A 26,905-nucleotide genomic window follows, 5' to 3' on the forward strand; every position below is an offset into this window, starting at 1 on the left:
GCTCCGAACGTTTCAACCCAGATGTTTGGAAACCTGAGACATTTTGAAAGAATACAGTTAGAATCCCAGAAAGTAAGAGATTAAACGCAAAATAATACTAAAACACGGGACGCTGTTCCAAGTGAAAACTGAAAGCGTTTGGTTTTGAACTGTCTGGTTTCGAAATGTCTAGTGTCAGCGTTACCAAATGTCTTGGTTTTCAAACGGTTAGATCTGGAACGTCTCTTTCAAACTTATAAACTTATAATTTTCTAATTTGTCCGATGTTTTTACTGTTTCACAATTCTTCAATTCAATAATAAGTTTTCATGAATTTCAATAGTTCAGCAAAGATAGCTCCAAAAAACCTCACTCAAAACCTCCAAATCCCTCCTCATGCTCATGTTTCTCTCATTCCAAATGCTTCAACGTAATCCGAATATTCATCTGAATCATAGTCAATCGTCGCCAATTTCTCTTCTGCTTGCTTCCGAAACATTTTAAGAAGTCCTTCCCAACTGTCGGTCATAACTGAAATATTTGTGGGAAACCATGGGAAACCGCAAAACATCCACTAAAGATGACAGAATTGACATTAGAAAAAGTTTTGAAACAGTAATATATATTGCGAATAAGTAGCATAAAGTTTGTTCAATTCTACAGGGTGCGGCATAAATAGTGATACACGCGAAAAACGTTATAACTTTTTTCAAAAACATCCAAACATCTTTTCCTTTTCAACAAAAATTTATTCATTCACTACAGAAAAGATATTCAATGATGGTTTTTGATTCGCCCTCCTTCCTCCTGAATTACAGCTCTCAATCTCTTCGGGTAGATACGACCTAGGCACGGAGGCAGTTGACGAATTCAGCGTCTCAGGACTTATACAGAAAACAATTCAGAGAATTCGAACTAAACTTTTTTTGTTAAGAAACTCTCTGGGTCTGATATTCCCACTTTGAAACTTTGATAAAATCGCGTATTGGCGAGACAGGCACTCATTTCGACAGCCAGGTGAACTCCGCAAAATCGTCTCTGAATGACTGTTAGGTAGTTTGGAGCGGTGAACAGGCGCTTCGACTTTCTAGAATGCCCAGAAATTATTTTCAAGAAGAAAACGGGCCTAGCAATAAATTCCAACCTTGAAATAGGGTTTCGGATTAATTTTGGTTCCTGGATGAACCAAAATGTAAAAAGTGTAGCTAAACGGATACCTTCTGACTAAAACCGGGACAGAAGGTGGATCTCAAGCCTCATCAAAAAATTTTCTGTTCTAACAGAATACCCATAAGTGTATTGCAACATTCGTTTTGTTTTTAATGTTCTAGTCCGTTTTTATGGTGAGTAATATTCATGAGTAAACCCTGGGATCAAATTAGTGATTTCATGCGTGCCAAGGAGGACCTCATGAGCTATCAACGTTCACAAAATCCTGAGTTTTTACACTAGGACGGTGATTTTTTGAGAATATAATGAAAAAGTATTCAGCTTTAATTTCATATCTCATTTGACTATTTTTGTGGAAATTTCAAAGCCGTAGACTACTTTTCTCACGCTCCGGTCCAAATTGGACCTGATCCTCTATTTGCCGGAGTATATCCAGGGCGGAGCTGAAACAAATACTGTGAATATGTTTTTCAAAAAGGTCTTGAATATGGCAATACACTCCCTACATTTTATTTTTCTGAAGACCTGCATTTGCGGCACTCTTGCCTTCTTGAAACTCAGAAAAATGCTTTCCACACACACTGATACAGTCGATGCTAGAGCTGGGTGAAGAAGAAGTGTTGCCACCACCGTAAAAATGAAAATTACAATCTGTTACTTTGAAAACTTAAAAAATAGATAAAAACTGATAACATAGCATATATTTGGATGCGCCTGGAGTTATGTGCCTGAACCAGAGCAGACCCAAACATTTGTATCAGTATTTATGCCGCACCCTGTACTGCTGTTTTAGAGTTTATTTAATTGAATTATCCAATCGTTTCGAAATCTAGGTCCAATGAAACAATTTGAATCACCGGTTTGAAAATGCTTGGTTGCAAAAAAATTTAGTAGTTTCCAAAAAAAATTGTCCTACCCACTTTTCTTATAATGACTCAAAATCGGCAATTTTCCAATCCATGGATACATAATGAGCATTGCACCAATAGGCTCAGCGGTTAGTTTGAAATGTTTGTCCATTAGATTCTTCAATTCCAGAAACTCTTCCATATTTGTCTGAAATTATCTGCCTATTCTTCCGAACTCTTAATCTCTGAAAATATACCTCATCATATCGGTATCCAAACAACAAATTATTGAACCGATCCCACTGAAGCGTCAAATAAAGTTCGCAAGTCAGTATCTTCCTTGTTTTTCCGGACGCTTTCAATCATTGCAGTCACTTCACTCAGCACCTGAAAAAGAAACAAGTTTCCCTCCATAATTGTATCAGAAGCTCACTTTCTCCTCCATCAAATTCTTTCCCAATCCAAAATCTCTCAGAACATGTAATGCGAATCTTCTCTGTTGAACCCATCGATCTCCATGAGACTCCACAATTCCTTAAGGTCCTTCTGGAAATTTGAAAAATAAATTCAATAATTATCTGTTTTAAAAATTAGAATAGCTAGTGCTTCAGCGCTTCATTAATTGAACCTGATTATATTTTTTGCTGTTTCTGGGCAAAAATAATGTAGAATTCTATAAGGGCGATTTTATTAGGGATTTTCACCCGTCAAAGAATATTTATTCTGTTTCACAATATTAATAATCAATTATAATTACCATCACTGTTTGGTTACGTTTAGTTGGCATCTTCAATTAACTTAAAATAAAATTTCCTGTTTTAACGATTCTATCAAACTGAAACCTTTACAATAAAACTGATTTATGTCTTACTCCTAATCTCAATATTAATCGGAAACTCTGGTCTTCCCACAAAGTTCGCTCCATCTTTTATAAAATGCTGTTTGATTAATTTCCAGTCAGTTACTGTAACCATCGGAAGATTAGCCAACCAAAATGTGAATACCGGTCCGTATTGGTCTCTGCAGCATCAATTTCAAGAAATTTTTCAAACTTTGGATGATTTATGTTAGCTAATAGACAACTCACTTCAAATTCTGATAAATTTTGTATCCCGGCTTCACGTCATCTGTCATCAAATAGAGATTTCCAGTGATTGGGAGAGGAGTGGGTCCTGCAAGAATCTAATTTTTGGAAATATTACTGTTTCAATGAGCAATTTTATTATTTTTTCAAAAAGTTTTTCTACTACATAGTTTGATATTTCTTCGACACCATATTCAATTTGCCATCTAAAAATTCTCTGTTTCAGCAGTAATTTTCAAAATAATTGTTTCTTTTTCAGTACAATGATGATATTACTCGGTAAAAATCATACTTGTCAAGACTCGAGCTTTAAACCTGGCCCAAAGACCGGGCACTTGGCGCCAAATTTCAAAATTCAAGTTTTTCGAATTTTTTTCGCGAGAAAGTAAAATTTTATCATTCAGAATTAGAAAAAATTATGAACAATGGTCACATTTCCGATGAAAAATTGAGAAAATTGGTTCATTTTTGAAACCGTGCCTTGAAAAGTATGATACAAATAAAATGTTTAAATTTACTGTTTCAGGGGAAATTTGATTTTTTGGGAGACTTTTTCAGGCTAATCAGGTTTACTCCCGGACTTTCAGAATATTTTTAATGTTTCAGACAAATTATTCTAATTCTCTTCAGTGTTTTCAATCAATGTGACTTTCTAATAATTTCCTACAACATGAGATTCTTACCTGGTGGCAGATTCCTCCGTTTCCAGTACAACAAATCAAAGAAATAAAGCAAAAATATCGAGAAACTAATCAGAAAAATAATTTTTGAAACAGCAATTCCTATCGAAATGAAATGAGAGATATATGTATCACAAGAATCGAAATTTGTTTTCCAATCCTTTTTCTGTTTCAAGTGACTAAAGTGGAAGAGAACACGGAAGAGGAAAGAAAGAGAAGTATTATTTATTTTCTCACTCTCTTTTTTTGTGTTTTGTTGAAACAGAGATCAACAAATCAAACAAAAAAAAATTCAACGTGTTCCATTTTCAAGCGGAATGGTTTTAAAAACCAAAAAGTTCATTTTGTTGTGTTAGACGTTCCACGCGTCATGGCAAAATTGGATTTGGACTCCACGATTCAAAGAATTCTGCTTGGTGCAGCTGCGTATGGTTAGTGGTTACGTTTGGGGGTGATTGGCAAAGAAATTTACAAGTAGCAGAGTTATGAATTTTTCGAAACTGATTTGAATACTGTTTCAAAGTGTGTATGAATAGTAAAGTCGTTGACAAATATTGATTTAGATTATCTCTTCGTAATTTCTTTCCGAAAAACGAATTTATGAGAATTTCAGCGTACCGTAAAAACTGTAATAGAAGCGCATGCGCCTCTATTTTTCAACCCCCGTTCGCAGATGCGCCTCTATTACAGGGGCGCTTCTAATAGAGGGTGCGCCTATATTTTCCAACCTGTTCGTCCGAATATTTGTTCAACTTTTAAGTGAATAATTTTCAACCAAACTAACACTTCCTCGGATAAAATTACACGAAAATCCCCAAATTTGCAGTACTTTGAACGAAAAAGTTGGGTTTTAGTTATGTTTTTTCACGAACTTTGAAAAAGAATGACTGAAAACCAGAAAAAATATTCGAAACGTATTAAGGGGGCGCCTCTATTAGAGGGGCGCTTCAAATAAAGGGGTGCTTCTATTACAGTTTTTACGGTACTTTACTTTATATTAACTCGGCACAGTTCTTACAACTGCGCTCCACCGAATTGCCCATGAAAAATGCCTATTTTTCTCTAAGTCTCTCAATTTCGCACACAATTTTCTTCGGTTTCGGTAGAGCGTGGTTGTAAGAAGCATGCCATGCTAATAGTCTAATCATTGTTTTAAAATTAGAATCTGGTCAGGAAGGTTAAAAATTGCTTTCGAATTGCCGTTTATACTTCCGTCTACCTTATTTTCGGTAATTTGGAACTCTTCGGCTTTTTTCTTTTTAAAAGTGAATACGGTAAAAAATTAACCAAAATGATGATGGTTGTCCACACAAACAACATAATTACTGTTTCATCATTTTATTATAAAAATACGTAGAAAACTTTGTTATGGTGATTTTTCGTTACTTTGAAAACGAAGATTTCGAAAAAAAGTTCTGTTTCAAACCTTTTCTATAAGTCATCAAAAGTTACATATATTTAATAGCTAGATCTATCTGGTTTCACTTTTTATCTATTACTTTTTATGAAATTTCATGGAAGGGTACAATTCGAATGTGTTACACTCTCTGTTTCCTTTTGTGTCAAAAAATAAAACGTATTTCTGTTTCAGAAGTTTTCTATAAAACATGTTTTCTATACAACATGATGGACTCGTACACAAGTTGCTGGTTTCGAAAAAATGTCTGAAATAATCTCCGGGACGTTTCGAAACCATGAAATATCGACCCTAAACGTGAAGAGAATCAATGAAGTATTTTTCGCGGTTCACATGAAATTTAACTTTGATTTTTCTGTGTTTTTTCTACTTTTGGTATCGTAATCTCATGGTTTCGAGACGTCAAATGTCCCGAAGCCCTAAAAGAATAGAAAAAGATTTTTGAGAAAAAAAACCTTTAAAAGATGATAAAAATACGATTTCATTTCTACATAACGCATATTTGCTGTTTCGCTTTTCATTCATAAAATTCAAAACTGAAAACAATTATTTTTCCCCAATTTCAGTATTCCTAACCTCTCTGGCAATATTCATTCACTGGATGTGGTTCAGTAAATACGATATGGTTATTGGAAAAAGATTGAGAAAGAATGCGCTGAAATCTGGAGATCGGTTGTATATGGTGAGCTTTTTTTGTATTAAAAAAAATTCTAATGTGAGTTTTTATCAGAAAGGACTCGCCCTTCCATCTGCCTACTATACGGAACTAAAACAAAGAAAAGAGGAGAGAAGGAAGGAAGAATTGGAGTTAGAGAGAATGAGATAGAGCTTGTTTTTCGTAAATAAAGTGTTTGTAATTTAAGATTGGAGTATTAATAATTCTTGATAGCACTTCTGAACTGAAACTTTTGAAACAGAGAACAATTACTGTTTCAACATTTATTCATAATTTTCATTTGTTTTTTATAACTGTTACATCCGTTGAATTCGTATCAGATCTGATTGTGAAAAAAATCACTTCTACCTATGCATATTCTAGATTCAATTTTCCCCCTCTTATCCCTTTATCCTCACCAAAAAACACTCATAAAACTGGGGATTCCCCCCGAAATTTCTTGTCTTCATCGTCAGATCGCTATCTGTGATCATTTCATTTTATTGCAAACTTTTATTGCCATGACGACGACGAAACCATTAAAATTCGGTCTAGATAGAGAGACGAAGATGATGATGATGATAGGCGTTGCGGAAATTAAATAACAAAAAACAGGTGTCTCCACCCATTTTTAATGTAGATTTACGGCATAGATTAGGGGGGACAGTGGTAGATTTGGTGAGATTTTCTTTCACTTTGTTTGATTTTTTTGAGAATTTCTTTTTTTTTCAGTTTCAGTTTCAAAATAACAATGTTGTTAAAGCAGAATTTTTAATATGACAGATTCACCGTATAAACTAAATTATAAAAACACCTGTATTTTAGGAATATGATTATCCCGGTGTTTTTTTTTCTTAGGTTCTGATTAAAAGCAGCGTGATTAGTAACTTCTAGATCAGCAAACAAAAAGTTTTCCGTTTAATTCGAATGAGTTTCTGAAACCACACAAGTTCTCTGGGAGGCTGTTGAAAAATATAACGGCGTGCCGTTGTATTACAGTTTTTACGGTGTCAGGCACTATCTGATCAGATTCACTGAACAATCCATGTTAAACTATTTTGCCTGAAACAGAGTAAAATACGTTTATATTATTGGCAGTCCGTTTTTGAAACAGAGCATTCTGGAACTTACTATTAGACTGATAGTATTTGGAATCTCGCAAAACTTAATGTACCACATTAGGGAGCCATTCTCCAAACCACTTTCGAAAGTCTTTGTTGATTTCTTTAATTTTTTATTTGAAACAGCGAAAAAACACATTTGAAAATATTTTATAGAATTAGAAATAGTTTTGGTTAAATACCTATGCCAACACCACGAACAGCTCGTTGGTTTCACATTAATTTTTTAACAGTCCTTCCTGAAACAGTATTTTTTGGTAAATCTTCATTCCTCGTCTCTTTTTTCTTAGAATACATTCTGAAGCAAGACTAAAACCTTTAAAACATTGTGAAATTATGTCACCAATTAAAAAAAACAAATAAACTGACTTCCTGAATTTTCCAAATTGTACCGGAAGTTAGACGAAAACTAAATTTTCTTTGAAACAGGAAAAAATACTGTGAACTAAAACATTCAGTAGGAATTTCTTGAAATGAGATAAATTCACACATAGCCAATTTGTAATCAAAAAGTGATAAACATAGAATTTCAATGACTTTTGAAACAGACAATACTTTTTAGTCAACTGATTTTTAAAATCTCTTTTCACAGAAATTTTTTGAATTCAAATCTGTAAACCGTGCTTTTGGTTTATAATGAGCAACTCTCAATAGTAATTTTTAACAACTAATTACCATGAATCGGAATGTTCAAAATTTGAAATATTGAGCAGCTAAACCGCTAGTTTGAACCTTCAGTCCAAAATTTGTTATTAATTTCAGAAGCAAAATTGTCTATTTTCTACATTTTCTAATTCTCTGGTTATAGTTAAAGGAACAACCAAACAACACAGACAAAACTAACAAAGTTTTATTAAAACAGTAAAAAATTGAGCTCCGATTTCACTAATTCATGTTACTCAACTGCTTCAATTAAATAATTTAAGAACATTTTTGTCAGAAAACTGAAATTAAAGCCCCTGGATATCATTCAATATGCAACGGAAATTGATGTAATAACCAAATAGAATTAATGTTAATTTAGAATCTATCACTAATTCATACAGAAAAACTTAATTTCCGTGATTTCGGAAACAGTGATTTTTTGATATTTCTGCACATTTTGCAGAATGTATCATTTGTTTCCATTTCAGCATTCCTGTAAAGAACGAAATATGATTCAATTTATTGTGACCAATTTTTGTGTTTTTCAGCATATTTTGCAGAAGAGAACACCTGAAATGTTGAACATTTGAACAGTTTTGTTTATTTGCAAATAATCCTTTGTATTCGAAATATTATAAAAGACAATTTATAAAAAACATGACAATAATTTTTTCGGTTTTTCTGCAATTGGTTTTTTACTCTATTAAATACTTTTAGTTGAATTCTTATAAGTGAAATTACTGAAACAGTAAATTTAGATAGGAAGTTTTAGACAATTTACCATTCTAGTAAGGTATTTCACGGAATTGTTTTCTTCATGATTAAATCATTTGTTTCAATAATAATACAAAAGAGGTAAAAAATAAACAAGCGTTACTTTGATTACTAGAATAACAGTTAGTGAAACAGTAAAGTTTCTTTGAAAGTTTTGAATACCAGAGCCATATTGGTTGAATGATAACTTCAGCTCCGAAGACCTTTCATTAAAAACAATTGTGTTTAAGCAAAACATTTAGAAAGAGTGCTTTGCAATCACTCCAACACATATCTCAAGTCTAGTCTCAAAACAATGAGTTTCAAAAGAAATATAAATATTGACAAACTGTTTCAATAGTATGTAACCAACTTTTTTTACCGTTTCATTTTTCTCCGAATTTTTAGTGTACAAAACATTGAGAACTTCACAACTTATTATCGAAAATAATAATTGAAATAGTATTGAAATTGGAGACGGTGCTCTAATTCTTGGTTTTGTAATATTAAGGGAAAAACTAAACTTTTAAAGTTTTACTAGTGAAGGAGTATATGAAAAGGAAGCTACTACAACAATGAACTGAATTACTAGAAATATTACTTTTGAAATAGTACTAAATATGGTTTGGAATTTTCGGTATCTATGAAAATATTTCTTCAAGATTTATTTAAGAAGTTCAACCAATGTCATGTGATGTTTTTCACATTTCTGTTCATGCTCACCAAAAAAAAAAACACCAAAAAGCCAAACACTATTTTTAGACCGAGTCGTTTTTTAGAAACTGTTCTAGTGAAACAGTTAAAAATTGATTAATATTCAATAATTTTGAAAAACAATTAGCTAAAATCTTAAATTTTGGCAAAGTCCCCAGAAACGCGAATCTCGGAGCACTGTCTCGATCCCCTCAATGAGTATTTGTGAAACAGTGAAAAAGTTAATTTTTGTTTCTTCATGAATTTATTTTTGGGAGTTGTTGTTATACGCTAAATGTAGTAATGAGCAACAATATGTAAACAACAACCTTTGAAAAAGTAGTCCACATATAAAGAAAGTGAATTATTTTGGTTTTGTATAAATTCTGTTTAGACTGCACGCTGGTATTTTGCACTATACTTGAGAAAACTGAATTCTCAAAATTCAACTATTGAAACAGTAACTAAAAATTCTAGATGGATGATCTCTGAAATGCTCTAAAAGCTAGGAAATCTATGATCTATGGAAGTGTAAAACTTGTTGAAAACTTTTTCAAAAGTTTTATTCAAGTTTCGAAGTATAATTCACCTTAAGAGTAATGAACGCAGGTTTGATGTCGAAATTAAAAATTACTGAAACAGCAAAAATAGTTTTTTTTAAAAGAGATTCTGCACTGATTTTTTTGTAATAGTTGCAGTGATTTGCAACAATAAATAACCTCCCGTATTTGAAGCAAATATTTCAATTTGAATCATTTTTTGGAAGCGAACCAGTTAGATTCCTTTGTTTTAAAACGGTTAATAAAAATTAACCGAATATTCAACCACTAGAATGCAAACATATGTATAATGCTCTAATTTTATTTCTGGAAACAGTAAAAAACCTAGAACGCGGACATCCGGACACATCCCATAACACAGACGAACATAAATTATCTTAGGAACTGTTCTAGTGAAACAGTTAAAAAATTGATTAATATTCAATCATTTTGAAAAAAAAAACAATTCGCTTATATCCAGAATTTAATTTTTTTGGAAACCATAATGAGCTCACAGAAAGTTCCCGAATGTAAAGTTTGCCACAAATCTCGAATCACTGCTTCGATTACTTTAGGAAGTATTTGTGAAACAGTAAAAAAGGTAATTTTTGTTTTTTCATCAATTTATTTTTTGGGAGGGTATTTATGGACTAACTGTAGTTAGTAATTAGGAGTAATACGTAAACAACAACTTTTGAAACAGTAGTTCCAAATAAAGAAAGCAAAATTTTTTTGGTTTGATCAAAATGTACACTGATTCGCATGCGGACTATACTTTAGAAAACTGAATTCTCAAAATTTAATTAATGAAACAGTAATTAAAATATTCTACATGAGTAATCCCAAAAATGCTAGAAATTCAAATCTTTGTATTTTGAAAAATGTGAAAACAGAAATCATCATGAGAGTAATGCGCATTGGTTGCATATCCGAATTGAAAACTACTGAAACAGTAAAAAAGTCTTTAAAAAAGATTCTGCACAGATTTTTTTGTAATAATTGTGTGCAATAAATAACCTGCCGTCTTTGAAACAAAAAATTTCAATTTGAATCATTTTTTGGAAGCAAACCAGTTATATTCCTTAGTATTGAAACATTAAATAAAATTGACCGAATGCAATTTTTAAAAATTTTCATCAAAAATTGCCAAAAATCCTATGTAAACTTGAGTTTTATCGATATGTAAAAACATTATACTTGTCAACCGGGCCGAAACGAGCCGACACGGGCCGACTCATAACTCGCGTCAAACTCAATATTATGAGCTCAAAAATATTTCAAAATGTAGATCTCGACGAGTTCTATGTCCGTAACCTACTAGGGGCCGGATGGCTATTTGTTAATGTGCCGCGGGCCGGGCTAGAATGGCTTTTTTGGCCATTTTCGCGTTTTTTGGCACTTTTTCCATAGAACTCGTCGAGCTCTACATTTTGGTATATTTTTGAGCTCATAATATTCATTTTGACGCGAGTAACGAGCCGGCCCGTGTCGGCCCGTTTCGGCCCTGTTGACAAGTATGAAAACCATAGACCCGGCCGGTGAATATTCTCAAATCGGCCCGTTGCAAATCTGACCGAATGCACAATCACTAGAATGCAAACATATAATGCCCTAATTTTATCTCTCGAAACAGTAAAAAAACTTAGAACACGGACATCCGGACACATCCCACAACACCATACTTGTCACGGACCGGGCCGGGCCGATTTCCAAATTTTCACCGGCCCGGGTGAAGCGACTCTTTTTTTCGAAAAACGTGATAAAAAAGCACTTGTAAATTATTTTTAGGGTGCAAAAATTTTTAAAATTTTTCCACCGGCAAAATTTTTCCTCGGCCCGGCCCGTCAAATGACAAGTATGAACAACACAGACAATCAAATCATAAATTATCTTAGAAACTGTTCTAGTGAAACAGTTAAAAATTGATTAATAGTGACTATTATTTTATAAATTGAAACAGTTAAAATAGTTTTTTTTTAAATTCTGCGCACAGTAATTTTTGTAATTTATTGCAGTAATTAGTAACTATAAATAACCAACACTCATTGGAACAGTGATTTCAATTTGAATAATTTTGTAGGCGAAACCGACCGAATCACTAGAATAAAAGCCTATAATGAAAAAAACCTAACTTTATTCCTCGAAACAGTAAAACACTTATAATGTGGAGTAGTTCCAGTTAAAGAAAATAAAATTTTTGATTTTGTTCAAATTCTGTTTAGAATGTACGCTGGTACTTGATTTTGGACTATACTTTTAAAAACTGAATTCTCAAAATTCCACTATTGAAACAGTAATTAAAAATTCTAGATGGATGATCCCATGCTCTGAAAGCTAGAAATTCAAATATATGAATTTTGGAAAAGTGAAATTTATTTCAAAAGTTTCCCCAAGTTTCGAAGAAAAATTAGCGACAGGAGTAGTCAACACAGGTTTGATATCCAAATTAAAAATTGCTGAAACAGTGAAAATAATGAGTTTTTTTTATAATTCAAATGTTTTGGTAATTGTAGTGGTTAGCAACAATGAATATCCAACAATCTTTGAAACAGTAATCTCAATTTGAATAATTTTGTCAGGGATTTTTTAGTATTGAAAGAGCATGCATAATAGAATAAAAATCTAATATGACCTAACCATATTTCTAGAAACAGTAGAAAAAACAAAGAACGCGGATATCTGACCAGGGCTGTGCGAAAATTTTCGATTTCTTCGGTGGTTTTCGAAAAGAAAAAATACTTACAGTTTTCATACTAATTCCAGACTTTCGCCACCGAAAAACTCATTTTTGCCGAAGTTTTCGTGTTTTTCGGTCAAAAATTTCAGACAATTTTTCGTGAAAAGTTTTTTTTTGCACAGAAGACAGACATGCAGACAGAAACATTCATTCCCCTCTCTCTAATTTCTTGCTGATCCCATAAACCAATAATCTGTCGTCACTTCCGTCCAGTCTCCTCCAACTAGTCCCGTAATTAATCACTTCCCATTCGATTCACCAATTGTCTTTTCTCCCTTTTCTCCTCATAAATATATTTTCTTGTTCCCCAATTTTTTCCCACAGTTTATCAAAAAACTTGGCCACCGTCCAACCAAAACGGATAGTTTTTTCTCTTCACTATCATGATATGATTTGTGTGTGAACAGTAGGGAACAATGCTACATCATCATGAGGAAAATGAAAAACGAGAGAGAAATTTGGTGATTCGGAAGAATTATGATCATGTGACACCTCCCACAGAAGGTGTCATCCCCCCTCTACATTTATTTTGTTTTATCACGGTTTTCGATGATATGATTTGTGTGTTCTTTTAATAGTGTAGATCACAGAGTTCAAGATTTGATCTACTTTTATTTTGGGACGTCTAGGAGTTGGCTCTAAGTGTTTTTGATCATACAACAGTGAAAATATTCTATAATGTTTTTTTCTGAAAATTTCTGAAACAGTAATTGTTTCTGTTTCAGCAGAATCAGTTATTCTAGATGTATTCTTAGTTTTATCTATTCTACGATATTAAGCAGTATTTCTGATATTTTTTCAAAATACTTCTAGTTTCATTTTTAGATGTTGATTAGCTCATCACAGTTCTTACAACTGCGCTCCACCGAAATCCCCATTGTAAAATGTCTCTTTTTCTTGGAGTCTCTCAATTTCGCACACTATTTTCTTCGGTTTCGGTAGAGCGCGGTTGTCAGAAGCGTGCCGTGCTGATATATGCATATCATCAGGTTTCTCACGATATTTTTCTCAATTTGTCAACTGAAAACTCAACATATTATGTTTTCCAAAAATTTCTATTTCGACAGATGCGTGAATAGTTTTTTTTCTGTTTCAAAAAGTTCTTTTAAAAATTTGCTTGTTTATTAGTCTTTAATTCTTCATGAATTCTCCCATGTAGAATATTTTTTCCTTCTGATTCTACTGAGTTAATTGCGAAAATTTCGATGATCCACTTCGTCTCTCTTAGTGCAAAACTAGAATCATATTTCCTTAAATTTTCTTCTGTTTCAGAAATGAAACATATTTTGAGAAATTTTATGACAATTAATTTGCACAGTGACGGGTGTTGAAAACTTAATCTCTCCTACTTATTTCTCCCTGTTCCAATGAGCGTAATTCTTTTTTTTAATTAAAAATACGTTATATTCTTCTTCCTTTCACGTATTTTCACACCAGTCTCAGATTCTACTCTTTTTTGCACTTTAATATAAACCCAATTCTGACATTTCTGTGAAGTTTCTCAATTTAGATTCCCAATTCAAAATTTGTTTTTGAAAATTTCTGTTTCGAAAAATCTGTGAATAGTTTTTGAATTTGGAAGATACTAATTGAACATTGAAAGTTCCATTATTAGTCTTTAATTTTTCGTGCAGTTACTCAACTGGAATGTTTTTCCATCTGATTCAACTGAATTTATCGAATAAATGTCAATTTTCCTTTTAGATCCACACCAAAAACCATGTTGCGCCTTAAACCATCTCTCTTAGTGCAAAACTAGAATCATATTTCCTTAAATTTTCTTCTGTTTCGGAAATGAAACATGTTTTGAGAAATTTTATGACAGTTATTTTACACATATTCTTCTTCCTTTCACATATTTCCACACCAGTCCCAGATTGCCTCGTTGTCTCTTTTTCTTGGAGTTTCTCAATTTCGCACACTATTTTTTTCGGTCTCGGTAGAGCGCGGTTGTAAGAAGTGTGCCGTACTGATATATGCATATCATCAGGTTTCTCACGATATTTTTCTCAATTTGTCAACTGAAAACTCAACATATTATGTTTTCCAAAAATTTATATTTCGACAGATGCGTTTTTTTTCTGTTTCGAAAAGTTCTTTTAAAAATTTGCTTGTTTATTAGTCTTTAATTCTTCATGAATTCTCCCATGTAGAATATTTTTTCCTTCTGATTCTACTGAGTTAATTGCGAAAATTTCGATGATCCACTTCGTCTCTTTTAGTGCAAAACTAGAATCATATTTCCTTAAATTTGTTTCTGTTTCAGAAACGAAACATATTTTGAGAAACTTTGTGACAATTAGTGATAGTGCGTATGGACCACTTAATCTCTCATACTTATTTTTCCCTGTTTTAATGAGCGTAATGTTTTTTTTTAAAATTAAAAGTACGTTATATTCTTCTTCATTTCACATATTTCCACTTCAGTCTCCAGTTTTACTCTTTTTTGTAATTTGAAATGAAGCCAATTCTGACATTTCTGTGAAATTTCTCAATTTAGATTCCCATTCCGTGATTTTTTTTCATTCCGTGATTTTTTTTCATTCCGTGATTTTTTTTCACGAAAGACTGCCGGTTCGATGAGTGTGAGGAAGAGAATTGGGAATTCGGATTCCGGCGGCGGCTCCAAAGGAAAATCGAAATGCGAAGCAAAGAAGCCAAAGGTTATTGTGATTTCCGCGGATTTCGAAGAAAAGGTATTTCAATTAATGGAGAGCGACCGATTCAAGAAGATTGTTCAAAATCGATTAGAAGATGTTCTGGGCGAACGGATTGAGCAGTTGGAAAGAGAATTGGAGGAGAGATGTCGTAAGCTGAAGATTTTGGAGGAGGAGTTGAAAGTTCTGGACGAAAAGGTGAAGTTATTGAGTGAGGTGAAGGATTCAGGAGAGAGCGCAATGAACGGTGGTAGTAATATGGGAGTTAGCGTTGGAGGACTTGGGAGTCAGAAGAAATCGGAGGATCCTGGAGAAATGGAGAGAAGAAGATCAGTAGTGGTCGCGGGAGTTCCGGAATACGGTGGCAACGATCGGATGAGATGGGCCTGGGATAACCATTGTATTGGGAAAGTGTTCCACTTTCTCGATATTGGGGCGCCACCTGTCTCCATATACCGGCTCGGTAAAGCTGTCCCTGGAAGAAGCCGTCTGCTGAAGGTTGTGTTGCCGAGAAGTTGGGATCAGCAGACTCTACTGGCACGTGCGTCAAGACTTCGATATTTTCCTTGTGGTTCAACGCCGGTATATGTGAGACCATCCCTCACAAAAAGCCAAAGAGAAGAATTGAGAAACAAGCAGAAATCGAATATAAATGTCCCGGTTAGTACTAATGTTAAGAATAATTCTAATACTCCCCATTCTCCCCAACCCCCTAGCTCCTCTCCCACTACTTCTGTACCCCAACAACTAGTAGAGAATATGGACACGGGAAACTAGGAAGGGGACAGACTCCCTCCAACCCTCATAAAAGTAAGCATCTGTCCCCTATAACCTCAACTTTTCCACCTAATCTTTTTGTAAATTTCCTCTCAGCAAATGTCAGATCTGTAGTTTCAAATAGAGCAGAGGTTAACTTTTTATTAGCGCGTAAAACCATTGATATTATATGTTTGCAAGAAACTTGGACTAAACCCGATACGCCCAACTCCTTATTCTCTCCAAACATAGGGCAGGGTCTTTACAAAATTTTCAAGTGTGATAGAACCATCGGTAGGGGAGGAGGGGTCGCGGTCTTCTGTAAAGAGTATTTAAAAGCGAATTGTTTGTTATCCGAATCCGTAAAAGACGGATACGAACTTTTGGTATTAGAATTTGAAATAGGAATATCGCCTCTCTTAGTCGTTAATGTGTATAGGCCACCTAATTGTAGTGATAGTAAAACCCGGCAACTCTTCAAAAAAGTTTCTACCTTTATTTCCTCTCATGATCAAATTGTAATAGCTGGCGACTTTAACTGTAAAGAAATAAATTGGGCCATTGACCCGCCTCTAGGTACCACTAAATTATCAGAAGAAATTCTAACATTCTCTGCCCAAAATGGGCTCTCACAATTAATTAAAAAACCGACTAGGAAACAAAATATCCTCGATTTGGTCTTCACCAACTTCAGAATTATCAATCTTTGTATTTCCAATCCATTAGGTCTGAGTGACCATTCCAAAATTACTTTCACTATCGATCTGATCCATAAGGCTAAACCAGCACAGTACAAGTTCCCAGACTATAAAAATATTGATTGGACCACTCTCTCAACGCTACTCACGCACATTAACTGGGCAAACATCTTCGGCGTCACCGCTGATGTGAGCACAAAATATGACAATTTTATAGGTTACGTATCATATGTTTTTTCTTCAACAGTTCCCTGGAAAACCACGAATTCCCTAACTGGAAATCTGCCGACTTACCTTGAAAACTTTTCGAAATTAGTGGAGTTGCAATGGGAAATAGCCGCCTCCTCTAGAGAGGCTACGGACTACCTTCTTTATGTTAAATCAGCGAAAAAATTTAGAGCCAAAGTGACAAAATATAGGAGTAATTTAGAGCTGCTGACTTTAAAAAAGACCGGAACAAGTCGATTTTCCCAATTTGCCAAAAATGTATTAAAAAAGAAATACGTGGACGTTCCAGATTTTTTGAATAATTTGAACCTAAAGGTCACGCGGACATCCGAAAAATGTGAAGCTCTCGCAGTTCATTTTGAAAAGCAATACATTAATATTAGATTCTCTAAATTTAACATCCCCAAAGACTATAAATCGGCACAGAATTTCATATGGGTTCATGAAGAGGAAGTCTTTAAACATCTATCAAAATTGAAAGGAAATAACACTTTAACTCCCGACGGCATACCTGCTAGGTTTCTCAAAATAGTCTCAGCATTTATAGCAAGCCCGGTATGTCAGTTGTTCAATTTAACGATGATGACCGGTAATGTCCCAAAAAAGTGGACCGAATCAATAGTAACCCCTCTTAAAAAAGTTGAGTCACCAACATTAGTGTCCCAATACCGTCCCATAAGCATAACGTCTGTTCTTTGTCGAATCTACGAAAGATGTCTTCTGAGGAGAATTACCGAGCACTTAAGCTCGGTCAACTTCTTCAGTAATAGTCAACATGGATTTCGTCCAGGGCGGTCCACAACCACATGCGTACTCGAATCCCTAAACTTTTGCACTTCTAGAATTGACAAGGGCGAACAAATTGATATGATATTTTTCGACTATAGCAAGGCATTTGACAGAGTGAGCATAGATATTTTGCTGAAAAGACTAATAGATATCCAGCTAAATGCCCACCTGCTAAATTGGATTAATGCTTACCTAACAAACCGTACCTTCCGAGTAAAAATTAAGGACGACTTCTCTTCAATAAAAAGTATAAGCTGCGGAGTACCTCAAGGGGCAGTTTTATCACCACTACTTTTCTGTATTTTTGTGAACGAAATTGCCACCACTCTCCCCAAAACAGTAAGGGCGATGCAGTTCGCCGATGACCTAAAAATTTTCACTTCATTTAGTAAATCCCAAACCGATAAAACTAAAGATCTCCAAAAAGCGATCGACTCCATCACCGAATGGTCCGAGAACGCCAAGTTAGAATTAAATAAATCTAAAACGTATGTACTGAGCCTGGGGAAAAACCCGACCAAAGTAGAATATCGGCTTCAAAACGAGCCTATAAAACGGGAATTAACAGTTAGAGATCTCGGATTCATACTCAACGAAAAACTTGACTTTAAACTTCACTGGCGCACTGCAATCAAAAAGCGAATTTCGCGATTTATTCTATATTTAAATCATTCTGTAGCTCCAACGTCAGATTACTCTTACTGCTTTATAAAACCTTTGCTAGACCATTTTTAGAATACGGGACGGTTGTTTCCAACCCAACTGATATGAAAACAGTGAAATCCATAGAGGCGGTGCAAAATACTTTCACAAGAAGAGTAATGTTTAGAGTGGCTGGTAGACGGATTCTAAACACAGACCCGGAATACAGGAGTGCTTCGGACCGCCTTATAGACTACAACCTACAAACTCTTAAAGATCGGAGGGAACATTTTGACGTAAAGTTCTTCCATAAACTACTACTAGGTAAAATTGCAATCGACCACAACAATTACTTTAGCTACTCTCCCACGAAAACCCGGCGTGGCCACTCCTACCGATGGAAAAAATCAAAAACTAAAATAAGCAGACTATTTTTTACAAACAGAGTGCTGAATAAAGTAGTAAACCAAAGCTCTAGAAAGAACACTGATTCTGACATTTCTTAACTCGACCTCCCTTTCTCTTTTTATTGTATTTATTTATTGTACTCTATTTTTTAATTGATTAACCTTCACGTATCGAGCATGCGTAAATAAATAATAATAATAATAATAATAATTCAAAATTAGTTTTTGAAAATTTCTGTTTCGAAAAATTTTGAAATCGTTTCAAACTTGGAAGTAACTAATGGTATTTCTTAACTACCAAAGAGTGGAAATTGAACTGTTTCAAAATAAATTTAAGACCAGTTATGGTTAGTTAGTTAATGATTTGAATACAAAAATTGAGAATAATTACTCTCAACATAACCGGTGAATTTACTTCCTCCTGTAAATGTATTTCCCTGACGGTAAGTTTACTTCCCTTCTCAATAATTCAATAAGCATACTATGATCTTCCCCTGTTAAATTGCGCCCTATCTTGTCCCCTCTCCTTATTTCGGTTATTTTATTCATTTATTTACTTCTCTCTTTCTGTTAATTAATTTTCAACTTCATCAGTTTCCCCCCCCCCCCCCCCCATTTTTCCCCTACTACTCTTTTTGCTTTCCTTCCTTTTCTCCCTCTTGATCCCGTCCCTTGTACAATTTTTATGATTTTTACTCCCAGTCAATGAATAAATTAAATTAAATTAAAAATAACCAAACATGAACATCACCCGTCTGATTTTTTATTGTTTGAGTATTCTTCTAATATTTTCCATTTTTGTTACAACTTCTCGATAAAACATTACATCTCAGAATGGAGAACGGCTATTCGTGGTATATAGCCGTTATCTTCACATTTGGAGAGACCGCCGGATCAGGATTGGTGGCACTTCCGAATGCAATGCTTTCATTAGGTATGTTCACTGAAATTGGTTTTTCTTTTTTCAAAATTTTTAATTAAATCAACATTGGTTATAAAGTTAGATTGCATGTAATGAGTTTTTGAAACAGGAAAGAAAACTATTGAAAATTGAAGATTATGTCTAGCCTAAATCAAGCACGCATTTTTATTTGAATAGTTTGATTGAAAAAAATCTGAAACAGTAAAAACATATTTATAGGATTTCAAAAAAAACTGTTTCAAAGATTTTTTGTTTAGTCTAGCTTAAATATTTTCAACAATTATTCCAAAGCTCCATACACCAGAAACATCTTATTTTTCAGGTCTTGTTGGTGGAATGATCACTCTGATTGTTATGTGTCTGATACCGTTTTACACTGCAACGTTACTAGGAAATAATTGGATTATTATGAAGACGAGGTGGGTCTAGAACCTTGAAACAGGAAACGATTATGATAATATCACTGGGAAATTTGCAGGTGGAGTGAGTATAGTGAGCACTGCAGGAATCCGTATCCAGAGATGGCGCAGAAAGCATTGGGAGATGGAATGGGGTTGGTTTTTAACACATATGTGTTTCAGGATTCAAGAAAAACGATTGAGAAAAAATTTTGTTGGATCTCTAAACATTTGCTTTAGATAATTTTAGCATAGTTTTTTTTCCTGCATGGAAATTTTGGTGTTTCAAAAATTGACTGTTTCAGTGTTAAAAAAATATAAGTGCATAAAACATATGGTCTCACTTCCAGTTTAGATGTCCTTTGAAAACTCGATCGCCCCTTGAAACAATTAGACGTTCCTTAAAACATTTAAATGTCCTTTGGGGTCCCAAAAATGTTCAATATCGTTTAGACGTCCCATAAAATATTAAAACGCATCCCTTTAATCCTAAAACTTGATTATAAATAATTAGACGTCCTGAAACATTTAAACATCCCAAAAAATACGTCTAAACGTTTTTTGGTACGTCTAAACTACCTTTTGGAATTTCAAGGAACGTCTAAACATTTTACTGGAAATTTAAACGTTTTTTTGGAACTTCCAAATGTATTTTGGGACGTCTAAACGCAAGAAAGGACGTTTTGATTTTCAAAAAAAATTTCGGGCCTCACAGGACATCTAAGTATTTTTTGGGACGTTCAAGTTTACAAAAGACATCTAAACTGGAATAAAGCCAACATTTGTTAGTGAGTAATTGTATACCTGTCATCATGATTTCTAAAAGTTTTACTGTTTCAAAAGTTTTCGAAACAAAGTAAATTTGACACCTTCAGTATTATTTCAACCACCCCCAATTTTTTTTTCGTTTTCACCAATCTATTCCAGGCACTTCACCAGTTTCTGTACCTACCTGACCGTCTTTGGCGGTACTGCAGTATTCTCCCTGCTAGCTGCCAAGACCCTATCCGAGGTGCTCAACGGATTCGGAGTCCCTGAAACCATGTGCTCAACTCTGATCGGTGTAGGAATAATATTGTGGCCATTTGTTATGTTGAAGAGTCCAATGCATTTTTGGTTAGTTTTGTTTTTACTGTTTTAGTGAGAATTCAAAATTTAGTAGGTTCTAGTGGATTAGTCGGTTTAATTTATACAAGAAAAAGAAGTTATATTTCAGGCAAGTGTCAATTGTGGCAACCGTATCAACTGTCACTGCAGTTGCATTAATATTATTTGGGTATGCATTGGATCTGAAAGGATGTCATGAGGTGAGTGGTCTGAATGTAAACACAAAATCAAGGGTTACTCAAAACTAGAATATTTAAGAAATCAACTTGAAACAGAAAAAAAAACACAAGTTTACATTAGGAACTATTAGCTCGACACAGTTCTTTGCAACTGCGCTCCATCGAAACATCCTTGAAGAATTTCTCTTTTTTCTGCGTCTCTCAATTTCGCACACAATTTTCTTCGGTTTCGGTAGAGCGCGATTGTAAGAAGTGTGCCGTGCTAATAATTCTTTAAAACAACAATTTTAACTGGTTTTTAGCACTCTGCATTTCCTGAATTCACTCCTGTTGCCGCTTCCAACAGTCTGGCAACTATCATATTTGCATACGGTGGTCATCCATGTATCCCAACAATTGTCCATGATATGAAGACGCCTCAACACTATTTCAGATGCTTCTTGTTGAGTTATATTGGTAAGTATTTTGGAAAGACACATTCCAAGAGTAACGGATGGAGTAACAGATTCCAAGAAATTTTCAAAAGGAAATTTTCTGAAACAGAATCTTTTTTTAAATTTTTCGAATTGTTGATTTGTTATAAATTTTAAAAAACCCGTTTCCCCATTCCATTTTTTCCTTCCTTCCAGGACTCTTCCTCCTCTACACTCCCGTTTCTCTCCTCGGATTCTGGATTTATGGAGACAGTGTATCTGATTCGATTATCAGCTCAATTCAAAATGATACCCTCCGTCGTGGAATATCCATTCTGATTGCCGTTCACGTCTTCTTTTCTGTTCTGATAATTGTGAATCCACTGCTACAAGCATCTGAGCATGTATTCAGGGTAAAACAAGGTAAGTCAATACAGGGATATTCGAATATCGCTTATCATTTATCTCTCTGAAAATGATAAACATAAATAGTGAGTTCTGTGAGGAAAGTCCGCTTCTTTCTGTCACATCTTGCCGTACACACCCTAAAATAATCAAGTCTAAAAAACAATCAAACATTTTTTGAAATTTTTTGAAATAGTAAACGTTTCAAGTTTGGAACTCCCAATAAACATATTCTTAGATAGGCGATTTCCAGTCTTTTGCAAATCTATCTAAAGTCGACTTAATATCACGGAAATTTCCATATGGTTAATTGAATTATTTTCTTAAAAAATACTGTTTTAAATTTAATTCAAAGTTATTTCGAGTAATCTTTCTATTAGTTTAACAAGCTTTTCGAATACATATCCAAGATAGCTGCAAAAGGGCGTGGCTTATTTTTTGCGATGGGAACTTCAGTCCGCATACACCAAATATAAACAGTTTATTCCGGCAATACATCCATATAGTAATGTTTTCAAAAATCTACCGTTTCAATGAGATCTTAAACAGTTTTGCAAATGGTTTCCGACAATGTAACGTTGATTGAATCACTGTTTATTTAGTTGGAGTTTGCTCGAAATGCAGATGGTGTCCGAATAGGTAACTGATTGACATTACTATAACTTCAGAAGATTTTGAGACCTGAACGAATTCGGGATGAGAATTTTTTGTATTGAAGTTTTCAATGATATACTCTTGATAGACACTACAAAACTTTTAAAATTACTATTTTGAAATAAACCTGAAACAGAATAATTTTTTAGAGAAATACCGTCGTACAGCACTGTGAAAAAATGAAGTTTGGCCAAGGATTTTCAAAAAAAATTCGCGGGCAGAAACACTTTAGTGCAGAAGTGAACTAAAGTGTTTTAGCCCGCAAAAATTGTTCTGAAAATCCATGACCAAACTTTATTTTTTCACAGTAAACTACTGTTTCAAGATAGATTGTAAAGATTTTTAGCTATATTATATTTCAATCGGTTCTCCCATTAACATACCCTTTTTTGAAATTTCTACTGATTCAGGTAAAATTGAATTTATTTTGAGAATATTTCCTTGCAATAAGTATACACTACTATTATTATCTTGCACAATTAAAAAGAAATCTTCTGTTCCAAAACTAGGGATGTTAAAAATGCATTTTACGGTAACCTTCGCCTTTTTCATTTCCGCCGACGGCGATATTTGCCGCTTCAATTTCAGGCGAAGGCGGCCTTCGCCTTTTTCATTTCCGGCGAAGGCCGCCTGTTTTTAAAACGCAAAGTTTTGACGCGTTTCATTTCCCAGTGGTAAAAAATGCAGTTTTTTTCTAATTTTGTGTAGAAATTAATTTCAAAAAGCGTAAAAAATACTTACCGAAAAATGAAAAGCGGTAATGAAAACCTGCGAGAAAAAAACTAAACAGGCGAAAATTGCCTGTCTTGGAAATGAAATCGGCATTTTTCGCCTGATTGGGAAATGAAGCAGGCGCAGCGTTAAGGCGAAGGCGGCCTGCAACATCCTTATCCAAAACTAACATAACAACTCGGGAAAAATGAAACCTTCAATAAGTAAAATTTCCCAATTTCTACCATTTTCCAGAATTCGGCATCGGTCGATTCATAATCCGCACCATCGTCTTCTGGATCATCATCTTCAGTGCCGCTTCTGTTCCAAATTTTGGAGTTGTCGTGAATCTGGTGGGCGGGTCCACTCTTCCACTTCTAGTTCTCATATTTCCACCTCTTTTTGCAATGTGTTTGGAGGTGAAACAGAAATTGGAAGAAGACGGGGCAAAGGAGGAGTTTGGATTCAAAGCGTAAGTTTTTAGGAAGGGATTCATCTGATGTATCAGTTATTTCTGGTGTTACTTAGAATCTGAAAGACAGATGAAACAGTACATTTTTGATTTTTCTTTTCTTTTCAGAATCCTCAGATACCACTCCAAGCTCCGCCTCCTATTGGACGCCTTCATTTACGGTAAGACATCCGGACATACTATCTTCCCAATTTTTCAATTTCCAGTCCTCGGTTTCTACGTGATGTTCCATTCCACGTATCACTCCATCTCATCCATTTTCTTCTCTGAAAATCCACCGACTCGATCTTGCTTCACAACGTGGTTCTCCTCTTCTGAAACTCTTCAGAATCTCACGACGTCTACATCTCATTCGACACATTTTCAGTGTTGTGGTGCTTTTAGAAATATCTCATTGAATGGTCAATCGTGTTTTTAGATTATTGGAAGACATTTTTGAAAAAGAAAAAACGTGTAAAAATTGTAAAAACTTGTGACTTTTTTATTTTTTTCTGCTGAGAGTTTTATATGTGAATATTTATGTGCTGTTTTTTTGTGTCATAAAATGTAATCTTTTTCATAGTATTTGTTGTAATTATCCAAAAAAGAAACTTCCCATGCCGGGAATCGAACCCGGGCCGCGTGGGTGAAAACCACGAATCCTCACAGGTGAACCGCTGGGGAACACATATGTAACCGCGCGGTGGCGTATGTGCGGCTAAAAAGAATGAGGGTTGGGCCCTATATGTGTCTATGTGGATCACCGCGCGGTCGGCCGAAAACGTGGGGCGCATATGGAACGCATATGGATAGCACAATCAGCATTAATTCTACCAATCGCATTTGGTTGATTATTCTGTGTGAAACACTAGAAAGGCCTAATTCATTGTTGTGATTGGTATGTAATGTTATCATGTTGTTTCATTTTTTTTTTTGCAACTTGTTCACTTCCCATTTCTCGGACTTGTATATTTTCTCCTTTTTTCTCGAAGTTCTTTCCTTTTTTAAACAGATAATGGCAATACTTTAAAAAATTGAAAATCACACACGATTTCCTATAAAAATCTTATGTTAGCTTGGTGGTTATAACACAATCATTGATTCTCAAGCTTTTCTTTGAACTCTGAAATAAAATGATACCCGTCGAAGAAATTCGAAGTCCGGTATTATGACTTTACTTCGGTATGACAAATACTTACCTTCTTACCATTAAATCCACCTGAAAAATATAATTTCTTATCATACCGAAGTGAAGCGGAACATCAGACCCGAACTTCTCAACAAAAACTTAAAATTCTAGTTTCTTGAGAAAATAACAACTTTTGTATTGAAAAAATAACTTTTCGCATGTTTGAATAGATTTATTTTTATTTTTGAAGTTTGCCATTAGTAGTGTTCGGGACAAAAATTCTCCACCACCATGAGTCATCATGAGATAAGATCTCCGAAAATGAAGGGATACACCGTGTCGGAGATAAGATCTATGGAGGGATACCCCGTAGCGGAGATTACAATCTCCGCGGTTATGATATGTTATGATTAGTTATGATAAGTCATTATGATTATTAATTATGATTATTAATTATGATTTTTTTGAATGAAATTTCAAATTTTTTCACAATTTATTTAAATTTTCCACATTTTTAGATTTTGGCTAGAAATTTCAGAAAAAGAAAACTTTTTACGCCTCAGGAAAAAAGTTTTTGCATTTTTGAAATTTTCACTTCATAATGCTCATGACCTAGAAATCCAATTGTTAGTCCGAGTGTAATTGTAGGTATAATGCCCAGGTAAGTTCCTCCCAGTTGGGGATACTGTACATTATTGAAGAGACAGGAGAGACGACAGAGAAATGTACGAACGGGCACCGACACAAGATTTTTAAATGTTTCTCGTGTAGGTGGTCGAGATTAAAATCTAACTCTTCACGTTGAAAAAAGACAAATCATTCAATGTCAAAAAAAGACTGTTCGTGACCATGAAAATCTTTATTGCAAAAAACTTATTCAATCCAAAATTCTTGCATAACCTCTATTGAGGTCCACACATCGATTACACATTTTAAGAATCATTCGACCTTCCTCAAACGTCCAGACCAGCTTTCCAGCACAACACTTCATCACAGCTACATCCAGCTTCCCTTTTGACTTGTCAAGAACTCTGAGTGGTGTATCTGAAATATCAAGATGAATAAAAACTTTGCATACAGAAAACAAGTACCGTCAAAGCTAATTTCTCCAAATTGTTCTCGCGAAACCTTCTTTGGTTTTGTTGCACGAGTTCTCGAGACGGGAACTTTCTTGACAGGCGTTTCCAAGAGTTGTTTTCTACTCTTGAAGAGCTTCTTTATCATTGACACTGCAAAAGACAATAATTTTAAAGCAACTGGCGAATCGTTCTTACCTGAATCTTTTTGCGAGTCTGGAATCGATTCTCCGTCATGTTCAGAAACAAATTGGCTTGATGGAGGGGAATACTGGTCAGGAGGAAGCGGAATTTGCAAAGGCTGAACCGTCGGGAAAACAGTAGGACTTGGGTTCAGGAAATCCATGAGAGCAATAAAAACAGTCACCGGTTTGTATCGAGGAAAAAAAGCAAGAATGAAGCTTTTCATCATAATTTTCCAGAAAAAAATTGCTGACATAAAAAAGTGGGCGGAGTCCTAGGTGTAACAAATCTCAGATTCAAAAAAAAAATTCATGGGCGGTGAAAAAATGCCTCAAGTATCTCGAAGAGATTTTATCGTAAATCTTCATTGTGCCAAAAGGTTATTCGACTTCGCTTCCTTTGAAGAATCGGACTACTTGCCAATTTGTCGAAATGAATTCGCAACAGGATTATATTATGAACTGGATCGAGAATGCTGTTATTTTAAACCTGGAGGTTAGTGCTCTTTTTTAAACCCCCGTGTATTTACTATGATCATTGTTAGGTAATTGCGTTCATTACGGGCGCAGGAGGCGTAGGGAAATCCCGCATAATTGCGGAGATCAAGAAGAAATATGAGAGTATTTCTTTGATAACATCGTTGATGGCCAAGGCTGCCCTAGCCATAGGAGGAAGAACCCTCCACTCTGCCCTCAAGATACCAATCGGAACAGAAATTTGTGGTTGGCTGAAAGATGGAGAACTTGATGGGTTTTCCATTCTAATCATCGATGAAGTGA

At 34.6% G+C, this 26,905-nt stretch overlaps 4 protein-coding genes across 4 annotated transcripts; 2 read left to right on the top strand and 2 right to left on the bottom strand.

Annotated features, from left to right (window-relative positions):
• Positions 1–379: 379 nt before the first annotated feature.
• On the bottom strand, positions 380–3,131 carry GCK72_015233 (uncharacterized protein; the record flags this gene model as incomplete). Its single annotated transcript, XM_053730717.1, has 5 exons — positions 380–510; positions 2,070–2,205; positions 2,431–2,531; positions 2,869–3,017; positions 3,085–3,131. 5 exons carry the CDS (start codon positions 3,129–3,131, stop codon positions 380–382), a joined length of 564 nt encoding a protein of 187 aa, XP_053585489.1.
• An 11,769-nt stretch (positions 3,132–14,900) lies between these two features.
• Positions 14,901–15,755, top strand: GCK72_015234 (uncharacterized protein; the record flags this gene model as incomplete). Its single annotated transcript, XM_053730718.1, has 1 exon — positions 14,901–15,755. The coding sequence occupies one exon, from the start codon at positions 14,901–14,903 to the stop codon at positions 15,753–15,755; it is 855 nt and encodes a 284-aa protein (XP_053585490.1).
• Positions 15,756–19,332: 3,577 nt separating this feature from the next.
• On the top strand, positions 19,333–24,177 carry GCK72_015235 (uncharacterized protein; the record flags this gene model as incomplete). Its single annotated transcript, XM_053730719.1, has 10 exons — positions 19,333–19,432; positions 19,743–19,839; positions 19,899–19,973; positions 20,746–20,934; positions 21,035–21,125; positions 21,407–21,560; positions 21,734–21,940; positions 23,543–23,759; positions 23,868–23,920; positions 23,966–24,177. The coding sequence occupies 10 exons, from the start codon at positions 19,333–19,335 to the stop codon at positions 24,175–24,177; spliced, it is 1,395 nt and encodes a 464-aa protein (XP_053585491.1).
• Positions 24,178–25,744: 1,567 nt separating this feature from the next.
• GCK72_015236 (uncharacterized protein) lies at positions 25,745–26,289 on the bottom strand (the record flags this gene model as incomplete). The annotated part of the gene is made up of 3 exons (XM_053730720.1): positions 25,745–25,911; positions 25,959–26,096; positions 26,142–26,289. 3 exons carry the CDS (start codon positions 26,287–26,289, stop codon positions 25,745–25,747), a joined length of 453 nt encoding a protein of 150 aa, XP_053585492.1.
• Between the last annotated feature and the right edge of the window lie 616 nt (positions 26,290–26,905).

Source organism: Caenorhabditis remanei, chromosome IV, assembly GCF_010183535.1.
Source record: "Caenorhabditis remanei strain PX506 chromosome IV, whole genome shotgun sequence".
Classification (NCBI taxonomy): Eukaryota; Metazoa; Nematoda; class Chromadorea; order Rhabditida; family Rhabditidae; genus Caenorhabditis; species Caenorhabditis remanei.